Here is a 25,158-nt window from a genome sequence, read left to right as displayed (position 1 = left end):
TACTCTCATAAAACACGTTCTATGTAAACGGCTGCAGAGCGCTCTCTTTTTCGTCTTTTTCAGCGTATTTCCAGCGCCTATAACCGCAACATTCGTCAGCCCTGGTGTGACGCTGACCCCGCAGGTCCCGTGACCTGCTGTGCCCGCTGGGAGGGGGGGGGGCAAGGGGTGTTTGCTCTGAGTCAGCCCGGCGGCAGTCGAGTGTTCTGGATGGGGGTGGGGGCGGGGGCGGCATCGAGCCGAGTCGTGGTGCGCCGCGCCGCCGCGCCGGTCGGCAGTCAGACGCGAGCGGCGAGCAGGTTCGCACGTGAGCGACAGAGTTCTGCTGCAGAGAGCACTAAATACAAAGTTCGAGAGAGACGAGGCAGGCCGAGAGATGAAGATCGTGCTGTTGGTTGGCCTGGTGGTGTGCGGCGCCATCGCTGGTAAGGGTGATATCTGAGAGGGGAGGGGCGCTGGTTCGTCGGAGGTGACACCGGTCATGCGCCAGCAGGGATAGGAAGCCATATGTCGGGTGGGAAGTGCATTCACCAACGTATGAGGCCTTACCTTACATGCCTATGCGTTGTCTTGAACTGCGATTGCATTCATATGCTTAGTTGTGAGCTTTTTAGATCAAAGTTACATTGATAAGTCCATGAGCTTAGGTATTTTGGAACGCAACAACACCTACGTGCTGTCTGAATGACTGGCCGACGACGTGCAAGCTGCGAAGGATTTTTCTAGCGTGAGTGCCAGCGGCAGCGCCCAAGCTTGCTGTGCAGTGTACCTATACTTCGATCACTAAGGTCACGAACAGAGCTCGATTCGCTTTTATATGGAGGAAGTGGTGGTAGAACACCTCCTGTGGTTTCTGGCACACCAACACCTCTTGGTGCATATTTTCTGTACACGTGAAAATGTCAGACCCAGGGCGTTCAAGGCCAGGTCACCAAACTTAAAAACGTTTCATGTTCGTCAGTCGTCACAGCCATCCTAATGAACTGGTCACCTTTAAACCATAACAGATTGCTACAGTGACAGGCTGTAGGTACTAAACGTTTGTCTAGATTTTTTCCATATCGCTGATTGAAGATCAGTCTATACTTTTACTTACGACCTCTCCTTTATACCTAAGTCAATTAGAAAAAAACTGAATTGCGCTTCTTTCGGACGAAAGTCACACTTAACACTCTTCAACACCAGTTACGAGGTAAACATGACACGACGAATCGGAAAATGGCACCCATGACCCTTTCGTATGCCCGAGGTCATCTCAGGTCACGAAAGGTCACCAACAGTTTTTTGACAGCAATTTTTGACAGAGACGTGCTATTCGTAGAGCGATGAAAATATCTAGGATGTATTCACCTCCACGATACGGATTGACTAATACGCAATTCAAATGTGTCCGGTCAGGTCATGACCTTAACTTGGGGTCAAATTTTTCAAGACAACCACTTAAAGGTAGTGTGCCACCTTTGAAAGATTTCCCATTTTATTTTTCCTAGGATAAGAAGCTTCTGTTTTTACCTAATATCGCAAAAAAAAATCAAAAATGGGCCTGGAATAGTGCCTTTTTCGCCTAAAAGTTTTTCGGTTTTTAGATATGTATAACAACTGTAGTGGACTCACCTGCAAACAGGCGTCGGGCAACAATCGCGAATGCGGCGCACTTGTGACAATAAGCAAAGGTCATTATAGTGTTACGACCATACGACGTACGGGAATGAGTTATCAGCTGTCTAATCGTAGACAACACAATGTCGAGCCTTAAACTGTAAGCCCGTATTGGTATTGTTTCTTTTATTTGGCTGTCGAACATTATTTATGGTTTGAAATATGATTTTATGTAAAATAATTGATATGAAAAAGCCGTCTTATAAGTTATGACCCCATTTCACCACACGCAAGTGGCAGAAATGACAATGATCAGCTGACGCATTTTTCTTGGCCGAAGTCAGAGCGCGCGGCCCGACGCACCACGCGTATTTGGAAATTCCGACCTCGACGAGCATCAGAAGCCACCTAACAGGCGTGTTCGAAACCGCAGGAGATGATGATGAACGGGTTTATCGAAACTTGATTGGATGAGCATATCGGTAATAGCGATTTCAGTGTGTGCATTTATTGTTCATAGCATGGGTGGAGAACCTGCCCCGGCCACCCCGGCCGTGGCCGGGGTAACTTTCAGCCTACCCCGGCGCGGCCGGGGTAACTTTGTCCACTTTTGTAAATCCTATCTCCATGCGAAAAACTGCCACCTATAAAAGAATCTCTCATTATTCTTATCTACCTTCAAAGGTTTTTAAAATTTACTTTATTTTCATTTTGGAGCTTCTATGCTCTCAATTTTTTTTTCATCGCGCAGCCCGACAAGTTTCATCTAACAACCCTAAATCATATTTAAGGGCCGTTATCGTAAGATGGCACTGCAATATCATCACAAGAGAGGACGAGGGTAATATCAGTGTCCAGTGAGATAGAAGGACGAGCTGTTGGGGGCTGGGGCTCAAGGCTCCTCCAACTTAACCCGCGCCAGGGTGGTGGCCCTATCGTAACACGTTGAGTCGAGCGGTCGGCGTTTCACGCTCCTTCTAACTCGGCTACTGGGCTACGAGGCGAAAAGCGGAACGACGTTTGAAAGAGGGACAAACGTGATCAGAGAAATCTGGTCAAGTTTTAGGCAAGCTCAATCATAAAATCACCATAGATAATAAAAGCCAAATTCCTCTGATTTTAGCGTTCTCCAACGGCTTTTCTCAAAGTTCATAACATAAGTCTGTCCCGTAGCTCAGTTGGTAGAGGCAATGGACTCCCGAGAGCCCGGGTTCGAGTCGCTCCGAAGCTCGATATTTGAGACTCCTGACGGTGATGGTCTGCGGTTGGTGGGAGCAGCCGCAGCCAGCTGAAGTCAGTTGAGTGGGACAGGCCTTGTCCGGCTTTGAAGGGCACGTTAAACTTTGGCATCTAAATTATCCCGTTACCCAGAATTGCGCGATCGGACGGTAGGGTTCGGGGTCTACCTACGCAACAAGCTCTGCTTAGCGTGGGCCCCCGGCTCTGTCAATCGGTCCATTAAAAAATTCGAGCTAAATCACTGCAAATAAAACATTGGATAACTCGTAATGGCAGACATCCATTGTTCCATGCCACAGAATAGGGGTTTGTTGATAACCGTTGACAAATATTTGTGCATCATCGTCTTTCTGACTTTCGGTCGCCGGCCGGGGTAACTTTTTCAAACATTCTCCACCCATGGTTCATAGTGGTGTGAAATGTGGTTGGGGTACGACCGACAACCCGTCGGGGCGAATTTCGCACTGGGGTACTCAAAATTTGAAGAATTTAAGACGTTTCCATGAGTTTTGAAGGTATGGATAAGTTCTAAAAATCCGGTTCTCCTTATCTGGGCCATTAACTCCATACGGTCCAAGAAAGCTGGCACACTACCTTTAAGGCTAGTTAGTTCATTCGACGCTTCTCAACGAGAGAACCACGATGCCCATGAAGTCAATGTCGTGCAGGGTTTGAGCCAAAAGTTATGTCAGAAAAATATTTTCCCTTATATGAAGCGTCCATTTTGCCCTTTCAAGGCTGACCATTTGATCGCAGGTTAATTCTGAAATCACTCCACATTAAAGGTAGTGTGCCACCTTTGAAAGATTTCCCATTTTATTTTTCCTAGGATAAGAAGCTTCTGTTTTTACCTAATATCGCAAAAAAAAAAATCAAAAATGGGCCTGGAATAGTGCCTTTTTCGCCTAAAAGTTTTTCGGTTTTTAGATATGTATAACAACTGTAGTGGGCTCACCTGCAAACAGGCGTCGGGCAACAATCGCGAATGCGGCGCACTTGTGACAATAAGCATAGGTCATTATAGTGTTACGACCATACGACGTACGGGAATGAGTTATCAGCTGTCTAATCGTAGACAACACAATGTCGAGCCTTAAACTGTAAGCCCGTATTGGTATTGTTTCTTTTATTTGGCTGTCGAACATTATTTATGGTTTGAAATATGATTTTATGTAAAATAATTGATATGAAAAAGCCGTCTTATAAGTTATGACCCCATTTCACCACACGCAAGTGGCAGAAATGACAATGATCAGCTGACGCATTTTTCTTGGCCGAAGTCAGAGCGCGCGGCCCGACGCACCACGCGTATTTGGAAATTCCGACCTCGACGAGCATCAGAAGCCACCTAACAGGCGTGTTCGAAACCGCAGGAGATGATGATGAACGGGTTTATCGAAACTTGATTGGATGAGCATATCGGTAATAGCGATTTCAGTGTGTGCATTTATTGTTCATAGTGGTGTGAAATGTGGTTGGGGTACGACCGACAACCCGTCGGGGCGAATTTCGCACTGGGGTACTCAAAATTTGAAGAATTTAAGACGTTTCCATGAGTTTTGAAGGTATGGATAAGTTCTAAAAATCCGGTTCTCCTTATCTGGGCCATTAACTCCATACGGTCCAAGAAAGCTGGCACACTACCTTTAAGGTATAAAACATTAAACGTTGAAAAACATTACTAAAGCATTAAACATTAAAAGATCTATCGAATGCGCTTTTCCAAAGAAATAAGTATACCTTTAATCATTAAAATTAGTCCTGCACAGTGCACATGCCCTAAACCTTTAGTGCTAACGAGCCCTGACTTACCTGCTCTCTCTTAATTTTGAAAGAAGAACTGAACGGATGTTACCTACTAAAAGATCAGTTTTATTGACCATCGTGCCACACAACATTAAAATAAATAGGATGTCTTCTTTTTGAAGCAGCCTCGCGCCACTGCAGCTGAATTTGGCGCTGAGCAGCTGTTATGGTCTGTACTTTGGTATATCAAGTCGTCGCTGTCCTCCTCAGTCTCCGCGCTCAGCTCTACATACAATCTCCTCACTAATGCCGTTACACCGTCACACTCCCAACCTTTTGAATAGAACAGTTCCAGAACGTTCGCCATCCAGTTGATGCCTTGGATGCGATCTATACTTTTCGCATGCGTTACGGCATCGCGGCTAAATTAATGGTTTGCATTGCACCAATGATCGCCTATTGGTATCACTTTGCAGTCTGCGGATGCAGTGTTGAGTGTACGGATGCAGTCAACATGAAGTGTGTGGATGCAGAGTGCACCTTATCCAGTTGGACTGTACGGGTTCCGGTTCTATCTGGCTTTCCTCGTTGACTGGACTCCTGATAGGTTTGCTGAAAACCACTAATGAGCTGGCGTGTGGTGTGGTGACCTGTTTGTAAGTGGGTGCCTTGTTATCGGTGTTTTATGGGGCTCAATTGATCAGATCAGATTCATAACTAAGGACGAAAAACGAATGTCGTCGAAGCATTGAAACTTGTTTGTAGGTTATAATTGTTGATCAGGCCCAGTGCCTTGGACTGAATCGACCTCACGCCCATATCACTAATCATGGCTTAGACAAGTGGCCAATTTAAGCAGGCATGCTTGATGGCTTTTATAGCGTAAAAATTTCACCTTTTTGCCACCGAAACGCGGCAGGACAGAACGGGACCTCGACATCCCCTTTCCTGTCTTATCCTTGATATGTCCCTTACCCTGTTCCGCCCAGCACCGAGCGCGCATTACCCACTATTTGCTCATATTCAAGATCGTCCTTTATCCTGCTGTACTCTACTGACCGTCCTATATCCTGCGAACTGTCCTGCTGACTGCCCTGTATCCTCTGACTGTCCTGTATCCTGACTGTCCTGCGGACTGCCCTGTATCATCATGACTGTCCTGTATCCTGCTGGCCGCTCTGTACCCTGCTGACCGTCCCACTGTCTGTCCCGTACAGTGTACTGTGTGCCCTGCGGACTGTCGTGTACCCCACTGACTGACCCGTACAGTGTACGGTGTGCCCCGCTGACTGCCCTGTACCCCACCGACTGCCCCGTACAGTGTACGGTGTGCCCTGCTGACTGTCGTGTATCTACCCTCTGACTGTCCTGTACCCCACCGACTGCCCCGTACAGTGTACGTTGTGCCCTGCTGACTGTCGTGTATCTACCCTCTGACTGTCCTGTACCCCACCGACTGTCCCGTACAGTGTACGGTGTGCCCCGCTGACCACCCCGTCCTCCGCAGCGCCGGTACCTGACGATGACGAAGTGGACCTGGTCCCCCGACGGCGGGTCATCACCAGCAGTCGGGCCGGGCCCGGCTACGCCGGAGCCGGAGCCGCCGCCGGCGGCTTCGTCGACGCCAGCGACATTCTGCGCCAGATCTTCGGCTCAGGTGAGACATTCTATCTATGGTTCCCCCTCTGTGGCTCCTCCTCGATATCTGTGGCTCCCCCTGCCTGGCGACCTGTTGTGTTTCCCGTGTCACTTTTCTGAAATCATGCCTGCTGCATCCGGCTTAATATGGGTCACGTTTTGCATAACAGTTTTACAGTGTTTAAGTTGAGTAGTTGCTGTTATCCCTGGGGTACAGGGGACTAGCAATGGCCGTCTATTGTTGTCACCGTGAGCCGTCCATCCGATCAGATGGTCGACGGGCTTCATGTCGTGACCCTTGACCTGACCTGACCTCTCGCCTTCGGCAGGCTTCCCTCGCCTGCTGCCCAGGATTGACCCGAACTGTGACACGGGCCGGTTCCAGCTGAGTGACACTGTCTATGACATGGTGGAGCAGTGCCAGCGTTCGCGCTCCGCCGAGCAGGACCTCAAACAGGTGAATCAAGGGCCCTAATTAACTAGATGGGATAGTGGTGGTAGGCTCGATAGGTGGATTACCGAAACATTTTAAATTGAAAGGCTTTGAACATCATCGGCACATATTTACTTGATACTTGCCGGACCCGCGTTGTAGATTAAGTGCCGTTTTGATGGTGCGTCAATTTCGTGTAATTCGTTTATTCGTTTATGGTTTAACTGTGCCACTCACTGGTCATTATCCTGGTAACATAAAACAGCTTAGCGAAGCTCGACTACCCCTACGAAGTTACGACTTCATTTCTTCAGCGGGTCTTTTTTATTCAGAAAAGGTCTCACCCAAACCCAAGGGGTTGACAAAGATCTGTGATCGAATATACCCGAATTTTGCTAATTTTTCATTTTTATTCAGATTATATTGAGGATTCGGTCGATCAAATATGCTCATAATCATCATGATGATATTCCTCACAACGCTTAACTCTCTTAAATGTACACCCCGTTCTATTTAGAACGTTAATTCCTCGTCGTTGAGCATTCCAGCCCTGGAAATGGTGCCTGCGATACGTTTCAGAGCGAATGTGACAGTTTCTAGCGACATCTGACTCAGGTTTTCTGCTGTTCTCCAGTGTATCCTGGATGCTCTTCCGGATGATGCCGGTGAGCTGGAGGAGTTCCTGGACCGAGACGAGGTGAGAATCGATGGGAAAGACGGAGAGATACAGAGAGAGGATATGGAGAGAAAGAGAGAGAGAGAGAGAGAGAGAGAGAGAGAGAGAGAGAGAGAGAGAGAGAGAGAGAGAGAGAGAGAGAGAGAGAGAGAGAGAGAGAGAGAGAAAGAGTGAGTGAGTGAGTGAGTGAGTGAGTGAGATAGAGAGAGAGAGAGAGAGAGAGAGAGAGAGAGAGAGAGAGAGAGAGAGAGAGAGAGAGAGAGAGAGGGGCCGGATGGGTGACTGGGTGAAGTCGCGGGGAGATCGCCATCATGTTTGTCCCATATAACGCAATGCGTCGCACGTACGACAGCTCGACTTTGCACAGCCGGGGATACTCCCTACAGAGGGGACGGCACCGACAGTGCACATGTTTTGTGTATACCAACACAGTTACTCGCGTCACAGCTGTACTCTGCCCTCCGGGTGGTGGCCTCTCAGCCGTGACGGTAGTGACGTCAGAACATTTGTGACGTCACAGGGTGTCACGGGGCGGTGCTCACGGTAATGGTGCGCTAACCGGCGTCGCCAGCTGCCGCTCTAGGGTAAATAGACGCCAATCTGCAGGATTACAATCAGGTACCGATGTTACCTGTTGTTCGGACATGCCGTGTCAATGGAGGATTGCATGTCGACGTAAATTGGACGTGAACGTGACCAAATTTGAGTGACTCATGATATATGAATCGCCCAATGAAGTTAACGACAACGAAGCGAATATTTATTAGGTACGAGTTAGGTACCTACTATGAGATATCTTTGGAGTGGTCATCGATCAATCGTCGGAGCGAAGCATCACAAATTGCATACCTACTTACATATAAAAACGTGTATTTTTTCATACCTAAAAGGAACAAATTGCTCGGTCCCGAACGAACTGGCTTTATCAGGATTGTCCTGATGAGTCATTTCCCCTCTTTTGTAGAATGTAACCCAATCAAATTAAATATCCACCTTGTCCAGACCGGTGTTAAAGGGACCCTCCCACCTTAACATTAGATTTGAGTTGAGATAGCCAAAATGGGGCCCCTGGCTCACAATTACCGGTTTCGGCACTCACAACATCGAGAAATGCCTTAAATCGGAAATATTGAATTTCACAATTGCAGCATTTTGATTCAGAGGGGCTAATACATAGGAATACCCCTCTGAATGTGTGACGTCAGCGCAGATATCTAACGATTTTTTTAATGTTTGACTAAAACGTTTTGTAGCACGCGGTGGTATATGCTGCTTTGCGCGCAACAAGTGCCGCACTTTGAGCTGCCAAACTATTGCTTCCAAATAAAGTCGCTAGGAACAGCGGAGATCCCAAAAAGTAAGCAAAAGTAAAAGTCTAATATCTTGAAAACGGGTGAATATTTTTCGGTGAAATTTGGTAGATATTTGTTTTCGCTCTTTCTGAACCGAGCGACATCACTTTCATGCCAATTCATAAACTTTTTTGAAGGTGGGAGGGTCCCTTTAAATAGAAAGCTCTGCTGGCTGTGATGCCACTGCTGATTGTCATACGGACACGACACGACCCCTCGTGACCTCTGTTACCGCCACGCCCTCCCCGCCCGAAACCAGTCGTGAAAACAATGCCGCCCGGCGCATATCCGGTGTGTCACCCCGGCCGGTCACGACCCGGAATATGTACCAGTCGCCCTGTTGGCTGTGTTTGGCTCGTCAATTTATTCCGGTTTTTAGCCCTTCCGAGTCGCTTAGACCTGCAATAAATGCCTGATGTTGCCGATGAAAATGTGTGAACAATTATTTTAGAAACGTTTTTGATTTTCCATCATCAATAGAATCTGACATTGCACGTCTCTCCTTATTACTGATGTCCAGACGATGAAGACACGGGTTAGAGAATTACGGTGGAAAGTAGGTAGGTACCTAATAACCGAAAAAAGGTACGGGATGTAAGATAGTCAGCGAGGTATTTATAGGCGGAAAATGCCGTATAATTTCTTGATTTGCACGTCACCTTTTTATTTGGTTGTTGTGCCCTAACCAAAGCACGGTGTTTGTTCTCTTTGGCCAGTTTTGGGTACACAGTTTGGTGATGAATAAAGGAAAATAGTGCAACAAAGTGGGTATACGTGGTATGACCAACATTCTGTTTTGAGTCACGCCACTTAAAATAGCATATCGCGGCTCGGCATGCACGCCACATGGACGCCTCCTGAATAGAGGTGACGATGCCTGGTTTGACCCGTGGGACCTGTGGAGAATGGAGTGTGGACAATGCCCCCCCCCCCACTGCACCACCACCGGGGCAGGGAGGGAGCGAACTGGAAACCCTGTCGGCCAGTCGTTTTAACTGGGCTTTTTTGTGTTTCAGTTCACCATTGCCGGTATCAGCTCATCTTTCTCAATCGCCATTATCGACAGTCAGGTGAGTCGGATTAGGAGCTGGCTGTTCTTACAGGCTTTCGCGCCTGATAACTTTGACGGGATGACTGGGGGCTGAGGACGAGTTATCTTATATGACTTAAAACTGAAAACAGGGCATGGGTGACAAATGATCATATAAAGTGAGGAAGTACCAAGTTAATTAGGACGGGTAACCGTTTACGAGTAAGGAACCCTTCCACCTTCAAAAAGGTTAATGATTAGCCATAAAAGTGGTGTGCCAAAAGAGCAAAAATGAATATCTACCAAATTTTACCAAAAATATTCACAATTTTTGGAATATTATACTTTCACTTTTGTTTACTTTTGGAGCCTACACTGTTCCTATGTAGTCATTTGGACGCAATACTTGGTGTCTTAAAAGTGCGGCAGATGTTGGGCGCAAAACAGCATATACCACCACAGTTATACAAAGGATTTAGTAATTAGTGTAAGATTTTAAAATCGCTAGATCTGCGCTAACACAACAAATTCAGAGGCGGGCATTCAAATGCATTAGCCCCTCTGAATCCAAGCGCTCCAACTTTGAAGCTAAATATTTTCGATTTCAGGTATTTCTCAACGTTCCGAGTGTCAAAACCGGTGATCATAAGCCAGGGACCCCAGTTTGGCTATCTCAACTCAAATCTGCCATTAAGTTATCGCTCTGCGCAGCCCCGTGCTGTCCCCTGGCTCGCCTGACGGTGTGTTTGTGTTGGATAGATTGCCTCTATATCCTCCCTGCACGCGCTTCGGACGTGCTCCACCGCTGTCGCTCACAGCCACACGCCATGTTTTGCTCCCGGTCGGCTGTGTGTCGCGACTAGTGTCAATAGTCGACACGCGATGTTTTTTCGGACTCGTTCTGTCATTTCTGTTTACTAATTAAATGCCGCTATCGTGAGCTTCTGTCGGTCCCGAGCCGCACTGTCACTGCGCTAGGACAGAAGCAGGTCACAGTGGTTACAGTGGTCTGCAGGTCAGAGGTCACAGCGGTGCTGACTGACGCTTGCCCGTCTGACGCCGGCAGATGACACAGAAGCGGGTAGTGACCTTCCGTCTCTGCCCTCCGAGCGACGAGACAAACACTGTCGAGGAGGAGCCGGTGCCAGAGCAGCAGCGGCCGGCCCTGGGGCCGTTCTACCGGCCCTACCGACCGGCACTGCCCTCCTTCAGCGACTCCATGTTCGGTGAGTAGAGACAATCCTCGGTAGGTGCAGTCCTCGGTGACCATTTGTGCTCAGTCGCAGTCCACGGTGGCTGATTCCTCACAGTCAGTCCTCGGCTATCCGGAGTGGAACTGACCCATAACCGCTCTGTGGCTGTCTCTCAAATGTCAGAACGTATATTGTAGAATAGTACGTGACAAAAAAAACTCGCTGTGTAGAAATATAATCAACGGAGCAATGAAAGACCTAACGGACGGGGGTTGAATTTTGATTGACATCAGCAACCTGTGCCCAAACGGTACACGTACGTCTTTACAATGCAGCTGCAAATTCTCTTTATTTTCCGCAGGGATATCGGTCGCGTATTGTCATTGTTCGTATCAGGACACGCGACGTGAGCTGTCAGGCTGATTATGCGGGCTGCGACCTTTGTGACCCTCGTTGTTTTGTCAGATAGCTGCATTTTCGAGGTCGGTCAAATGAATCAAATTACACTGACGTAGCCTTCACATGTGTCCCACGTAGTAGTCATACCTGCGCCACGTGCACGTCGCACGTGCCAAGGTTCTATGACGTGCAGAGTCGACAGTCAAGGGCGTGTCCTGAGGGCGGTCGACTGTCCGCGAACTATTCGTAAATTGACGCGGAAACATAACCAGCATTCAGTGCATGTGTTGGGCGTGGCCCAACTGTCATATATTGTCGCGGTTGGAGTCGGTGTTTTTCGTGTACAATACGCCCGAGATCAGGTGTTTTCGTAGAACGTGCGGCGTGGACAGGATGTTTTGTCACACCATCCGTGCGTCGAGAGCGGGTTGACATTGGTGGCCTTCGAATCCTATAAAGTTACTCACGAGCGTTTTGGTGGATCCTAGAATATCGCACGGAAGGTATCAATTCGATCGATGCAAAGGAAAAGTGAATCGATATCATGTTTAAGATCGCTAAGGTCGTTTCGTCAGGTAACCAATCGACCAACCGTCTGATGTTTCCGTGAAGTCACCGCATTTTTATCACAGACGGGCCTCTGATGAATCGCAGCCGACACCTTGTTTGCCTGCTGGTCCTATTTCCGCTGTGTATTCTCCGTATCGGTCCGTATAGGTCGCCTCCGACGCGGACGGTTACCGAGCGGCAGGAAGTTGCCGTTCGCCTCAGGCCGGATGTTAGCCGATATCGGTCCAACACGGACGCGACAATGGAACTGAGGACGGGGGGGGGGGCTTCGTGCTGAATCGGGCCTCAATCGACGGGTGCTTCAACAGTGACGCTATTCCTCCGAGTCGGTATCAACCATCAGCTGTGTCGACACACCTGAAGGTCACAAAAGGGTCGGCAGTCACGCCTTTGACACGCTCGTCGATGACCTGACCTCGGGGTGGGCCGTCTGACCCCGCGGGTCGTGCCATTGTGTCGTGGGGAGGGGGACTGGGTTCAATGTGCCATGCACGGTGCGGTACGGTGCGGAATAGAGCATATAGGTACTGATACGGAGCCGTACGTTTTAGGATATTCGGATATTGTGTGTAGCACTCGAAAGCAACTCCATCACGTAGGTATATGACGCGACACGGTTAGGATGCCTACTATGCCGCCAGATATGTGTGTAACATAACATATATGCCTTTAGTTAAGGATCTGGCCTGTTTATCTTGAATGGAAGTTGGATGTTGAAGTGCTTACTCACATGCCCCATGTTCGTACCCGGTACCGTCTTACTTATTATCGCTAATTATAAATATTCGCTTGTTCCGACTAATGTCGTACAGAAGCTTCGTTCACGCAACATGTGTTAACACAAGTCCATCCGGGAAACCTTCCTTGAATATGCACGGAACATATCCATCACTTGTCGTCACGATATCCATCCCCAGCCTTGTCCATGCTGTATCACAGACTGCCCACCTGCCGTTCGTTGATTCTGCTCAACCGCAGCGCCGGTGCTGACGGTTCAGTCTACATTGAGTCACGAATTGTCAGTGCCGTTTGACCCTGTGCCGGTTTCCTTATCATTCGTCCGGTCCGTTATGTGCTGTCTGAATGGGCCATCGTTCGGCCAACCGCGGTGACACTATAACACTGACATGACACTTGAGGATTGGGCTATATTTGTCGTACGTTTGTGTATGAGAATATTATTGTGCTTTTTTACTCGGACTGATACCGCGTCCGGCCGTGGCTGTGGTGGTTAATACCGGCTGTCTTGGCTCTAACACCGTTTTTCGCCCTCGTTTGCAGACATGCGGCCCACGTTCCAGATGCCCACGTTCACGCAGCCGAGGCCATTCTTCGACTTCAGCTCGTTCAAGCCGTTCTTCGATCTGAAGCCCAGCGACATGTTCCCATCTTTCCCCAACCTCGGCTTCGATGCCAACTTCCCCACAGCGGGTACGAGCTTTCGGTATAGACATTAGACATTGCGAAAGATTGGATACGTGGTTTCGAAAAAATGCATCAATGAATGGGAAGAAGGCATATCAATTGTTGTGGATGGGTGTTTTTATGTCATGCGAAACAGGATTTAAAGCGACAATGGCAAATGAGGAACGTATCGCAACGCTGAGGGTGTAACTTTCGGGGGGCTGCTCGACTGTTCTCAATTATTCTGACACTATTAGCAGAAGTACCGATTACTACCATTGCTCAGTACTAGTTAACGTCCCTGACATGTTCTCTGACCTCCCGACCTTCCTTGTCTCAGGCTATGACCCGGAGACCTGCGTGAAGCAGACCTTCCAGCTGCCCAAGGAGCAGTTCGACAAGGCCAAGAGCTGCCAGTTTGGCACTGAATCCTTTGAGGAGGTGAGACGTTCAGCGTGGTCAGCCGATGTGTTAAATCGTTTGACACAGCTTGTGGTTCACTGGCGCTGTAGCTACACTGAGCGCTCTGCGCGCCACCTGGAAATGGCCAGTAAATTTAATGACTGTGGCGCTAGCATCTCTGCCAGAGCCGTGGCCGTTATCGAAGGCGCCGACCATCATGCGGTGTGGCTGCCGCCGCAGCTCTGTTTCTCTCGGTGGTCTTTCTGACCCCAAATTGTCTTCTGTTTGTTCTCCATCCGCCTATTGTCTGGCTCACGCCAGTGATATGTCTGTTGGCTTCTTACTGTCTGCTCATGCTGTCTATTTCTCTGTGTACTGTCTGGTTCCCGTTTGCTGACTTTGCTAACCTTCTTGTCACCTTTTGCTTTAGTGTCTGAACGAGCAGCTGGGCGACTCTGAGGAGGCCAAGGAGCTGCTGGAGTTTGTCGGCGCTGACGGCATGATGGTGGTGGACCGACGCTTCTTCTCCTCTGTCTCCAGCGTCAACGGCGTGGTAAGTCACGGAGTCACAGGAAACCAGCACGGGAGACGAAAGAGAGCGAGGAATGCCTGCTGAATACACGGTACACCGGTAAAGGTCGTGTCAGAGCTACAGGGCCACACTCGAGTGACCTTGGTAGGGACTGAATAAGTGAATATCCAAGGTGATATGCGTTCCTCGTTAACAGTAAAATCTCATGTGGCAAAATCTTCAGTTCACTCTTCATTTGGGATACTTTTATCGGTCACACGATAAAAGCATCTCAGCTGTAAGAAGTCCTTTCTGCAGTGGCTCACTCCACACAAAGACACAGCTGATGTGAGCTGTGGCATGCTCTGGCTTGACTGATCAAGTTTGTCATGCTTTCCGCAGGTGACCCGTAAGAACAAGATCCAGATGACCCACTGTAAGGAGGTCGAGGTCGAGGAGGATGAGCCGGCCGCGGGAGAGGCGAGACAGCAGCCCCCGGTGGTGGAGCAGGGCCCGGCGCAGGGCGAGAAGGCTACTCCGGAGGAGACGCCCATCGAGACCACCAACCAGCAGGAGGCCTACCTCGGTCAGTGGTAGTGGTCTAGAAAAGTCCGGTGGTCGAGGTAACAAAGAAGCGTGGTTTGGGCACGTTTCAGCGGTGAATTAATTTTTGAGTTTGATGTCGGTTTCAGCAAGATATGTTTTGTGTAAGCCGGCTCAATCCCTTACCGATCTATGTCAAATAATTTTGTTGATCTGAGCAGTGACGAGCACTCCTGGCAGTCACAGAGTTCTGCGAGAGTGATTGCTGACCGATGTCTCTGTTCCCCAGGTGAGGACTTTGAGCCGTAGTGGTCCTCCCATCGTGCTGAACACCAGCCGAGAGGGGCCATCCGGATCAGCCGAGCTGGACGACCCACATCCATCTGCACACAGTGTGCGTTATTTAGCCACAGGCGCTTCTGTTTGCACTTATGGTTCAATCACAAGCAGCGTTCTGATGTTTACGATTTGTCATATGTCAATTTATCAGTTGCGACTTTAAGAACTGCGTGTGGACCGACCGTGAAGTCGCCAGGTCCTGCTTTAAACAGTGAGGCTGCTCCAGTGATTGGGGAGCTGAACTATATATTGGGTGATGTCTTGGGGCTGTTATTACAGCTTTTGGCTGGCCGTCACCCGAGTTGAGGCGCCTCAGCGGAGGAAGGGTGACGTGCCCACACCGGACAGACTGCAGGGGGCGCTGTGGGTCGGTCCGTCGAGCAGTGACGAACGCTGGTGCCGCCGTCGGCCCCGGGGAGCGGCGGTACGGTCCCCTCGGCCACTGCAGTGTGGTTCACTGCCCACTGCCCAGGTCGGCCGGTGGTGGCTGCAGCGCCGCCCCCGAGCTGTGGACGGGACAGGCCCTCCGGGCGGCGGTCTCACTCGGCCAGTGAAGTAGTGTTGAGGGCACGTAGTGTCGCGCATAGTCGACCCAGCTGGCTGGCAGAAAGGCATGCTGAGCGTTTGCCGATAAGGCTATGTGTTCGACTGGTGTTAGATCGTGTAAAATACACATTTCCTACTATCTGTCCACTCACCTTCTTTTCTCTGGTGTCTGATTAACTCAGCTTCTCAAAAAGGGAAATACGAACCCCTGTATTTGAGAAAGATTGGTCGAAATTTTTCCTTACTAATCGGTTATCACAACACCACGATGCATGGGGACAGTCGTAAGTATTCACTTAATCATGACATATTCTCGTATGTCTAACTTCAACGACGGCTACTCAAAGTCTCTCATTTGGCGCCAAATATGCTAAGCTACAACTCGTTCTAGTTCTCACGTACGGGAACAACGAATGTAATATGTATTACCCTAGCTAGATAAAAACTCCAGCTTAAAAAGATCATCTTAGACTCAAAGCAAGCAAATTCAGCTCTTGACCAAATAACTACAAACATCGCTGGTATTTCACTGGGACTAATGACTAATGAGAAATATCCCTAGAACCGCGATTATCACTCGTGATGGCTGTCCTGCTCTTGTCCGGGCAAAACACAATATCTTTGAGGAATTGGAGAGACCACACCCCTTGCCCTTTCAGTATGTACATACGAATAAACTGTTGCTGCCTGTCGAGGACCGCATCCCTGGCAGCAGCCGGGACTGGTCTGTCATGTCTGGATTCTCTCGGACCACGCCGTTCACCTTGACCTGGAGCATGGGCCACCACGGAGACCGACTACTGGATGAGGCAGAGCTGTGGGCCAAGGTCCCGCACCACCAGCCGAGCGGGCCAGTCTGCCCGGCGGGCTGCACCGTTTGGGATACCACCGTCTGTAGACCGGGCAGCACGTGACACGAGACACATGACACAACATGGGTCCATAGGACAACTGAGACGTGTAGGAGACATGATGTGAAGGCAGACTTTGAGACGGATATTTCGGCGACCGTTCGACAGATCTGGTGCAGCGAGCCGAGTTTATAATTGGGATAATGGGTGTAGTGTGGTTGGACGATACAAAGACTGAAGGTGCACAGAGGAGGCGGTGATACTCGGAAGGATGGGAGCGCTATGGAGTACACGTTGACAGGCCGGAATCGTATAAAGTACATAGTGGGGCATCGGGGAACAAGCACTAGATCTGACGAGTCGGCGACAAACTTTTAACAGAAGCAGATACACTGGGTTTGTTACTTCCTACCCCCTATAGGCTTATCGTCTTTCTTCAAAACACTTAAGGTGAGCAATAACCGTCTAGGAATCGATGTTCTGCCTTATATTAATAATCAATAAAAATACCAACGCGTAAACTAACTAGGTACTTCTATTAGTGGACTGTATTGAAAATGTACACGAATAAGCGACCAACATTCAATTACAAAACATGATCAGTTACCAGTTCCCACTTGTGCCGCTAAGCATGGCTACTCCAACAATAAATCCCAAGGGTCCGTATCGATGTAGGCATACGCCCGCTAAACATCTCGAAAATTGACAGCGCCATCAACGTCTACCCTGTCTGAGTTCCGCTTTTGATTTGACAACAATAAAAACAGCGTGAGAACAATTATGCTTATAGCAATTACCTAACACACGTTTAACGTAGGTACTGACAGTTAGCATATATTCAATGCTCTGCCAGGGTACTCAGATACTCAGATACCTATTAGAAGCTCTCCTCCGTCGTCCGACCGTCACCTACACATGACAGCTCTGCCAGGGTACTCAGATACTCAGATACCTATCAGAAGCTCTCCTCCGTCGTCCGACCGTCACCTACACATGACAGCTCTGCCAGGGTACTCAGATACTCAGATACCTATCAGAAGCTCTCCTCCGCCGTCCGCCTGTCACCTACACATGGCAGCTCTGCCAGGGTACTCAGATGCTCAGATACCTATCAGAAGCTCTCCTCCGCCGTCCGCCTGTCACCTACACATGACAGTCATGACAGCTCTGCCAGTGTACTCAGATACTCAGATACAGGTATCAGAAGCTCTCCTCCGTCGTCCTACCGTCACCTACACATGACAGTCGGTGACACCCAGCTCGGTGCAGCTAATGACGTCCCGCGGCTTGGGCGGCCCGTAGCCCTTGACGACGCTCCTCCGGTGCTGCGGGTTATCCAGCGTGTACACGTTCCGCGTGCTCAGCACGGTGTGTCGCTGCTTGGGCGGCAGGTCGGCCAGCGGTCTGTACCTCCCCGCGGCGTCTCGGACCACTGGTACCGGCTGTGGCGGGCGGTGGTCCCCGGGCTTCACGGAGACCAACTGAGGACCGAGAGGACCGTGAGGACCACCAGCTCCCCGGACCACAGGCACCACCGCCGGCCGGCGCAGCGACGAGCCGCCCTTCACCGGTACGATCAGCACCACTCGCTTTCCGGCGCGGCGCGGTCCTGCGCCGTGACCGGCCGGGAGTCTCACCACGTACGGTTGGCCGTGCGCACCGCCCGGGGGCAGACGGGCCACGAACGAGCCCGGCGGAGGCCGTGGGGGCCCGCCGCCGGTCAGGGTGGAGCGGATCAGCGAGTTAATGCCGGGCGGGAAATAATCCGAGTCGGCTCGGCGAGGTGGGCGTGCTTTGGGAGACGGGGTTCTTCTGGATGGGCCGACTGCGCCGGGTGGGATCAGAGAGGGTGGGCTGGTAGGCGGACTACTTTTCCAAGGATTTAACAGATCCAGCAGACCCCTCTTTTCAAACTTCGACTGGCTCTTGCCCGCAATGTTGTTCCGACTTGAGTTGTGAGCTCCATCTGTCGAGGCTGGCGTTGATGTCTTTCCGTCCAACTCGCCAGCCGCCGTCCGATCCTCTATAGGAGACGACCCGTCTGACCTGACCTTGGTGTGGTGGCGGACCTGGCTCCGGCTGTGTGGCGGTGCTGACGGCTCCCAGACAGTGTCGAGCTTCTGGTGATCATCTGCCCGGCTCGCAGACACCACCAGAAGCAGACAAAGAGACAGGAGCTGACGGACGGAAACAAACAGTCGTTAGCCGGGATTATACATACGGAGAAGCGTAGCACCATGACATGGCGCGACAACGGTGACATGATACAGACGCGTGACGAATTGTGTAACTCCCGACTTTTCACGGTTAATTCGTAAGGTAATATTATATTCGTATAATATTAATCAAATGTGACATAACATTTGTGCGTAATTCATAATGTAACACGGTGATAGAAACGTAATTCAAGTGGCAAAAATATGCATGGGGTTAGGTCGGATTTTTTTACGTTTCATCCAGATTCCAGTTAACCTTCATTGTACGTTAGTTTACATAAACCTCAAAGCAGGATTTCCGTGGTAGGCCCTTTATCTCACCTGTAAACACCGAGTCATTTTCACAGTCCCGAAACGAAGCTCACTATCGCAACTTCACAACCCCTCCACGGTCACTGCGCGTCTCGAATCGCGTCGATGACACCGCGCGACCCGACTGACCGCTCACAGGTCACAGCCTGACTGCCGATACTCCACGGCGGTCAGCTATGTGACCCAACACACAGTCATCGGTCACCACTGTGACTCGACTGACCCGGCGTAACTTTCTGACCGTACAGTGCCGGCCGGGTCTTCAACAGTTCACTTTCAACGAGCAGAGGCGAGTGCAGCAATCCATGGCGCGCTTCACCCGACCATAGCGGTAACGGTGTTGGGGAGGTTTGGAAGGGTGGAGGGATGGTCCAGTGGGTGAAATGTGGGGCGAGAGTGTTGCACATAGGTGACGATCCACTGGGTGAAACCTACATAAAATGCAGAATTAATCAATTTAGCAACGCATTTTATCGGCTTATCGCCTTCCAAACGCAGCTCCTGGGAGCGTCCTTGCACCGAGGTGTGTAAAAAGTTGAACGAGACCAGTTTTTACGTTTGGCGTAATGGAAGAAAGTCATGAGCTCACCGCACGAGGACGTATCGAAACGGAAATGTGGCAATGGGGCATCCCTTCACCGGGCATTCGGTCTTTTTTCCTTTGGTTATCGATACTCCGTGACTGGGCATTAAGGAATCGGTGAGCGATATGCGTGCGCTTAAGTGCAGACATTACATGCATGCATGATCAGCAACTCGATGTGAACTGCTATTGTGTAAGTATGTTCTTATACAGCCCTATACCGTGTACCGCTTAATCATTTTCATTCATCGCATTGATACACACATGATTAGATTTTTTGTCACTCGCTGTCCACCTGTTTATTTTTATTTATTTATGCAGGCATTGACCTAATTCCTGTATATCAATGAAATCTAAATTATGCCAAGTGCATAAATGATACATGCGCATAACAAATTAAGTTTGTAGTGTTGTATGACAATTGGACTACAGAGCACCTTTTATAATGCGCAATTAATATCTCTTTTGGCATCTGTTGCTTGCTGAATTCGAAAACCGTTTTAATGTGGCAGGGTCTGCAGTAATTGTCACTGTATCTTTATGAGAGTCAGCTCCCACACAGAGCCGGCTCAGAAAAAAATTCACTGAGCCAATTTGCTTACGTTGGTGCTTCCTAGAAAGTACGAAGCTCCTCCTCAGACATTTATGATGACGCCGAATAAGTGTTACGTGATACGATGTGAAATGGGACAGTATATCAATTCCCCTTGGCTTATGAAGCCGTAATTCAAATTTAGATCATCCGGTCATCTTGGTTGCCGTGCTAGGAGATGGATTATTAAGCCCCAACAATTAATTCACCATAGTAAAGCTCACAATACAGCTAATTATGACGCCCAAATTGTTTCACAACACGATGCCCACCGACAAATTCTGCAACATTTTTCCTTTAGTGAAACACCGCACTTCAGCGTGTGGCTGTACGCAGATGCAGACAAGCGGCAACGCATAACACTATGCGTGTATACTTATATAAGGCAGACACTGGCGCATAGTTTAGCACACAGGCAGACACTGTGGCACAGCATACCACATAGGCAGATCGGTAGTCGGTACAGTATATCACACAGGCAGACACTGCGGTACAGTGTGCCACACAGGCAGACATTGCGGTACAGTATAACACACAGGCAGACACTGCGGTACAGTATAACACACAGGCAGACACTACGGTATATACAGCATACCACGTAGGCAGACACTCGGTACAGTAAACCGCACAGACACTGCGGTACAGTATACCACACAGGCAGACACTGCGGTACAGCATAACACACAGGCACTATGAATATTTCTAGGGTTAAGTGTCAGAACATAGCTAGATTTTCGAAATTGTTATTGGGAATAATAGTCTGTCTTGAGACGTTGTCACGCTGATAACTACATTCTAACCGATCACCTTTCGCATTCGGAAACAAGCTCAGCTAGCAATGAATCAGTTATCCAGTAACAAAGTGTTATCGATTTTTTCATAGCTAACAAGCATAGGATAGTAGGTACGGCTCTCGCGGGTTTAAGCGGCAGGTTTTGCCTTTTTGCATTTCCGGCTATACCTATCTCAGAAACTAATCGATCTATACGATGAAGCCATTTTAGAGGATCATGGCAGGCATGTGTACGAATAAATCGATTGCATCTTCAACCCCTAAAAGCCTAAGTCGAAGAAGATATAGCCGGAAATTTACTAAATTTCATAAAGGCAAAACCTACCACCAAAACCCGCGAGACCCATGGTCTCGCGGGCTTTAGCGGTAGGTTTTGCACCTAGAAAATTTAGTGTACTTCAGGCTATATCTTCGTCGTCTTAAGGTTTTAGGCTGGGGGGATCCATGTGATCGCAAGGCACCTCGCAGTTGCGATCAAACGTAAGTTGAATCGGAACAGATATTGGAGGGATCCATCACATCGTAGGCTAAGTAGATACGCAAGTTGTATCGCAAATGGTGAAGATACGAACTAACTTTACGAATCTTCTCGGTCGATCGGAAGGCCGATCGTAGCGAAGCTTTACCTCTTTCTCAAGAGAAAAATATAAGAAATTTTCAAAATTTTCACAAAACCGAAATATATGTTAAACAAATATGGTTGATGAACACGTGTGCAAAATTTGAAGTCGATTTCTTCAAAAATGGCTGCGCTAGAGCGTTTTAAATTTACACGTTGAAAACGGTCACTTTCACGTCATTTTTGTAATCACTTTTTTTCAATTTTGAAATTTAAAAAGTGTTTTGGACAATTTTTCGCGTTAATTGCGAAAATCTGACCAAAACATGTATCGCACCATCAATGATCCGATACGCCATCAGAGGCCGCGCCGCGGACAGGTGGGCGCGGCGATACCTAGGCCGCGTGGGGGTTACACTGGTGTTCGGGAAGGGCTATGTCAACGCGAGGCAGGCCGCGGGGGAGCCGGTTGCGGCGCCGGTCCGTATTTGTCGGGCTCGGCGCCTAACAGTGCAGCGGTGCGTTTATGGCGGAGGGAGGGGAAGCGGTGTAGTGTCGGCAAGGCCGCACACAGGAGAGGGCACACGGGCCTCCCCCCATTCGAGTTGGGGCCCCTAATCTTTAGACCGCCGAAGACCATGTAAAATGAACTGAAATAATGATTGAAAAGACCGGGAGGGCCCATCCCGTTCCCCAGCAGGCCCATACCAGTCCATAAATGCCCAGTAGCGCAGCCAGGGGTATTGTGGTGAAATTTCACTGGCCCTCAAAAGACCTCAAAGGGCCCACAGATGGGGTCACCGGGTCCTCAGATGGTCTCGAAGGGCCCTCGGTTAGCGTCAAATGGCCCTCATCTGGTGTCAAAGGGCCCTCAGATGGCCAAATGAAGGGCCACATTTATTACAGTGGCGCGGGAACTTCTTCCAGACTGGGGGGGCTGAACCATAATAGAAATCAACCTAGGGTACCCCCAAATCTAGTTTTCTCACCGGTTTTAGGCCACTTATTTTTCAGACCTTGGCCTTTTCAACAACAAAAAAAAACACGAAAATATTTTCAAAAACTGAGGTATCCCGTCTCAGCTGAGTGAAGAAACTACCGTTTTGGCAACCTGGAGTAAAGGTTTTAATCTGCCAAATGAGTTGCCAAGCCAGTGAAATAGGTGGATTTTTCACTTACATGCTTTCTTCCTTTGTGACCCACAACCCCTAATTTGGGGAAGACAAGCTGCCCAACGGTTCCTGGCCTCATGAAACGTTGTGGGACACCGCCCCGACGGCCGCAGAGTTCTGGGGGCAAGCTTCCCCCACTGCCCCCTCCCCCGGTTCCCGCGCCTATGTATGAATCTATGAAATTATGTTGATAGATTTCCGATTTCGATTCCTCCAGCTGGGGGGGGGGGGCTCAAATACATTACGAGCCCCCCCAGCCGAAAAGCTGGGGGGGCTCAGCCCCCGCTAGCCCCCCTGTTCCCGCGCCACTGGGCCACAAGATGGCCTCAAAGGGCCCTCAGATGGGTTCAAAGGGCTCTCAGCCAACGTTAAACCTACCTCAGAAGACCTTAAAGGGCGTCAAAAGGCCCTAAACCTGCGTCAGAGGGCCCTGAGCTCGCGTCAAACGACCCTCCGAAGGCCTTAAAGAGTCCTTAGCTTGTGTCAGAGGGCCCCCAGCTGGTGTCAGTGAGCCCTCCTCAGCTGGCGCCAAAAGTCCATCTGAAGGCCTCAAACGGTCGTCAGCTGGAGTACAACGGTCCTCAGATGCCGTCACGCGGCCCTCAAAAGTCTCAAGGAGCCCCTATAAGGTCTCAAAGGGCCCTCATTTGGCCTCAAAAGGCCCTCCGCTAGCGTTAACCGGACTTCAGAAGGCCTTAAAGGGCCCTTATCTGGTGTCAGAGGGCCCCCAGCTAGTGTCAGAGGGCCCTCAGTTGGCGCAAAATGGCCATCAGAAGGCCTCAAACGGTCCGTAACTGGAGTCCAACCGCAACGGTCCTCAGGTGGCGTCAAGCGGCCCTCAAAAAGCCTCAAAGGCCGCTTGGAAGGCAGCAAAGGGCCCTCATATGACCCCAAAGGGTCCTCTGCTGGCGTCAAACGGACCAAAGAAGGTCTCAAAGGGCGTCAAAGGGCCCTGAGCTCGTGTCAAATATAAAAGCGCCCTTAGCTGGTGTCAGGAGGCCCCCAGTTGGTGTCAGCGTGCCCTCAGCTGGTGTCAGAGAGCCCTCAGTTGGCATCTACTGGCCATCAGAAGGCACCAAACGGTCCTCAGATGGCGTCCAACGGTCCTCAGCTGACGTTAAGAGGCCCTCAAAAAGGCCTCAAAGACCCCTCGGCTGCTGAAGAGGCCCTTAGCCTCAAAGGAAACTCAAGAGACGTTAAACGGACCTAACAAGGCTTGAAAGGGCCCTCTGCTGGTGGCAAATGGCTCGCATATGACGTCAATAACAGCTTTGTCAAAAACGGACCTGAGAGACCTTGCCGGTCCCTGGTTATAAGGGACTCCTGTCTCTTGCAGTAACCTGAGTGGCCCACGTTTACTGAGAAGCCCCTGGTTATTGAAGGAGTCCCTGGTTACTGGAAGGACCCCTGGTTATCAGAGGGTTCCCTGGTCACCTGGTGGGTCCCTGATCAATTGAAACCTCCCGATCATCTGAGCGCCCCCTGATTGCCTTGGTCTTGGCGTTGGCGTACAGTTTAAAGTCGTCGGCACACTGCGGCCTCCTCTTTCTCAACAAGTCCCTCTATTTCTTCTGCAGCGAGGGCGATTTCGTCAAAATACTCCTCCATCGCGAAGCCTCGTGCGCAGACGCAGTCTTCGGGGCGCTCGCTGCGCCAACTCTTGACGCCAACTGACGGGCTCCAAATGGAACAGATGGACTCCGAAACGAACATGGGAATGCCGACACATGATCCCTCCAAATTTACAGAGGAGGAGATGTCCCTGACAGCCTATTTGCAATAAGGGTCACTTTTACACTATAGACGTATGGGGAATTCGACCTTATCGACATGGTACTACGAGGTCAGCTGATCTGCTTGGCATTTAAATCGTAGTAAAACTGGCATTTAAACGCTGCGAAACAACTTACGTACAACGTAGCTCCGATTTGCCGCTCTTTCTTTTTCATCCCTCCGATTTTCTTCCGATCAAGAGAAGTTTCGTACCGAGAGAAGTTTCGCAGCCACGTCCGATATAACTTACGGTAGCACGGATCCCCCCAGCCTAAGTGTTGAAGATGCGATCGACTTGTTGGTTCACAAGCCGGCCATGATCGTGTAAAATGGCTTCATCGTAGATCGATTAGTTTCTGAGATATAACCGGAAATGTAAAAGTGCAAAACCTACCGCTTAAACTCGCGAGAGCCGTTCCATACGTGCCCACCGCAAGTGTTTGTCACTCAGTCCCGACGGCGTAACAAAGCTGTACTGTGACAGGACCAGCACTTACCGGTGACGATAACAGCACGTTACAGTGACGGGGACAGCGTCGTTCAGTAGTCGTTTGTATGTCTGTTGGTGTCCGCGAGGCTAGCAGGCTGCAGGACGGCAGGGCCGACAGGTCTGGTCGGGTCGCGCCGGGGCGGGTCGCGCAGGGGCGGGGCGGGGCAGGCGGGGCGAGTAGCACCGTGTGCGGAGCA

At 49.8% G+C, this 25,158-nt stretch overlaps 2 protein-coding genes across 2 annotated transcripts; one reads left to right on the top strand and one right to left on the bottom strand.

Moving 5' to 3' along the window:
* The first annotated feature begins 230 nt into the window (after positions 1-230).
* On the top strand, positions 231-15,767 carry LOC122381864. The gene is made up of 11 exons (XM_043366590.1): positions 231-425; positions 6,092-6,241; positions 6,552-6,679; positions 7,290-7,352; positions 9,700-9,753; positions 10,780-10,939; positions 13,157-13,306; positions 13,620-13,720; positions 14,112-14,234; positions 14,595-14,778; positions 15,025-15,767. The coding sequence occupies exons 1-11, from the start codon at positions 377-379 to the stop codon at positions 15,042-15,044; spliced, it is 1,182 nt and encodes a 393-aa protein (XP_043222525.1). The 5' UTR covers positions 231-376; the 3' UTR covers positions 15,045-15,767.
* Positions 15,768-17,308: 1,541 nt separating this feature from the next.
* LOC122381865 (proline-rich proteoglycan 2-like) lies at positions 17,309-19,026 on the bottom strand. The gene is made up of 3 exons (XM_043366591.1): positions 19,009-19,026; positions 17,704-18,648; positions 17,309-17,614 (listed from the first exon to the last, which is right to left on the bottom strand). The coding sequence occupies exons 1-2, from the start codon at positions 19,024-19,026 to the stop codon at positions 17,704-17,706; spliced, it is 963 nt and encodes a 320-aa protein (XP_043222526.1). The 3' UTR covers positions 17,309-17,614.
* Between the last annotated feature and the right edge of the window lie 6,132 nt (positions 19,027-25,158).

Source organism: Amphibalanus amphitrite, unplaced genomic scaffold (genome assembly GCF_019059575.1).
Source record: "Amphibalanus amphitrite isolate SeventyFive unplaced genomic scaffold, NRLGWU_Aamphi_draft 000129F_arrow, whole genome shotgun sequence".
NCBI classification, from domain to species: domain Eukaryota; kingdom Metazoa; phylum Arthropoda; class Thecostraca; order Balanomorpha; family Balanidae; genus Amphibalanus; species Amphibalanus amphitrite.
The sequence above is the reverse complement of the archived record's forward strand: the minus strand, read 5'-3'. Positions and strand labels throughout refer to the sequence as shown.

Excerpts from the sequence above, each read along its gene's own strand:
- LOC122381864 (XM_043366590.1), top strand. The coding sequence starts at position 377 with ATGAAGATCGTGCTGTTGGTTGGCCTGGTGGTGTGCGGCGCCATCGCT. Across the intron at positions 6,680-7,289 it reads CCGAGCAGGACCTCAAACAG|TGTATCCTGGATGCTCTTCC; the intron begins GTGAATCAAGGG and ends GCTGTTCTCCAG. Across the intron at positions 9,754-10,779 it reads TCGCCATTATCGACAGTCAG|ATGACACAGAAGCGGGTAGT; the intron begins GTGAGTCGGATT and ends TGACGCCGGCAG.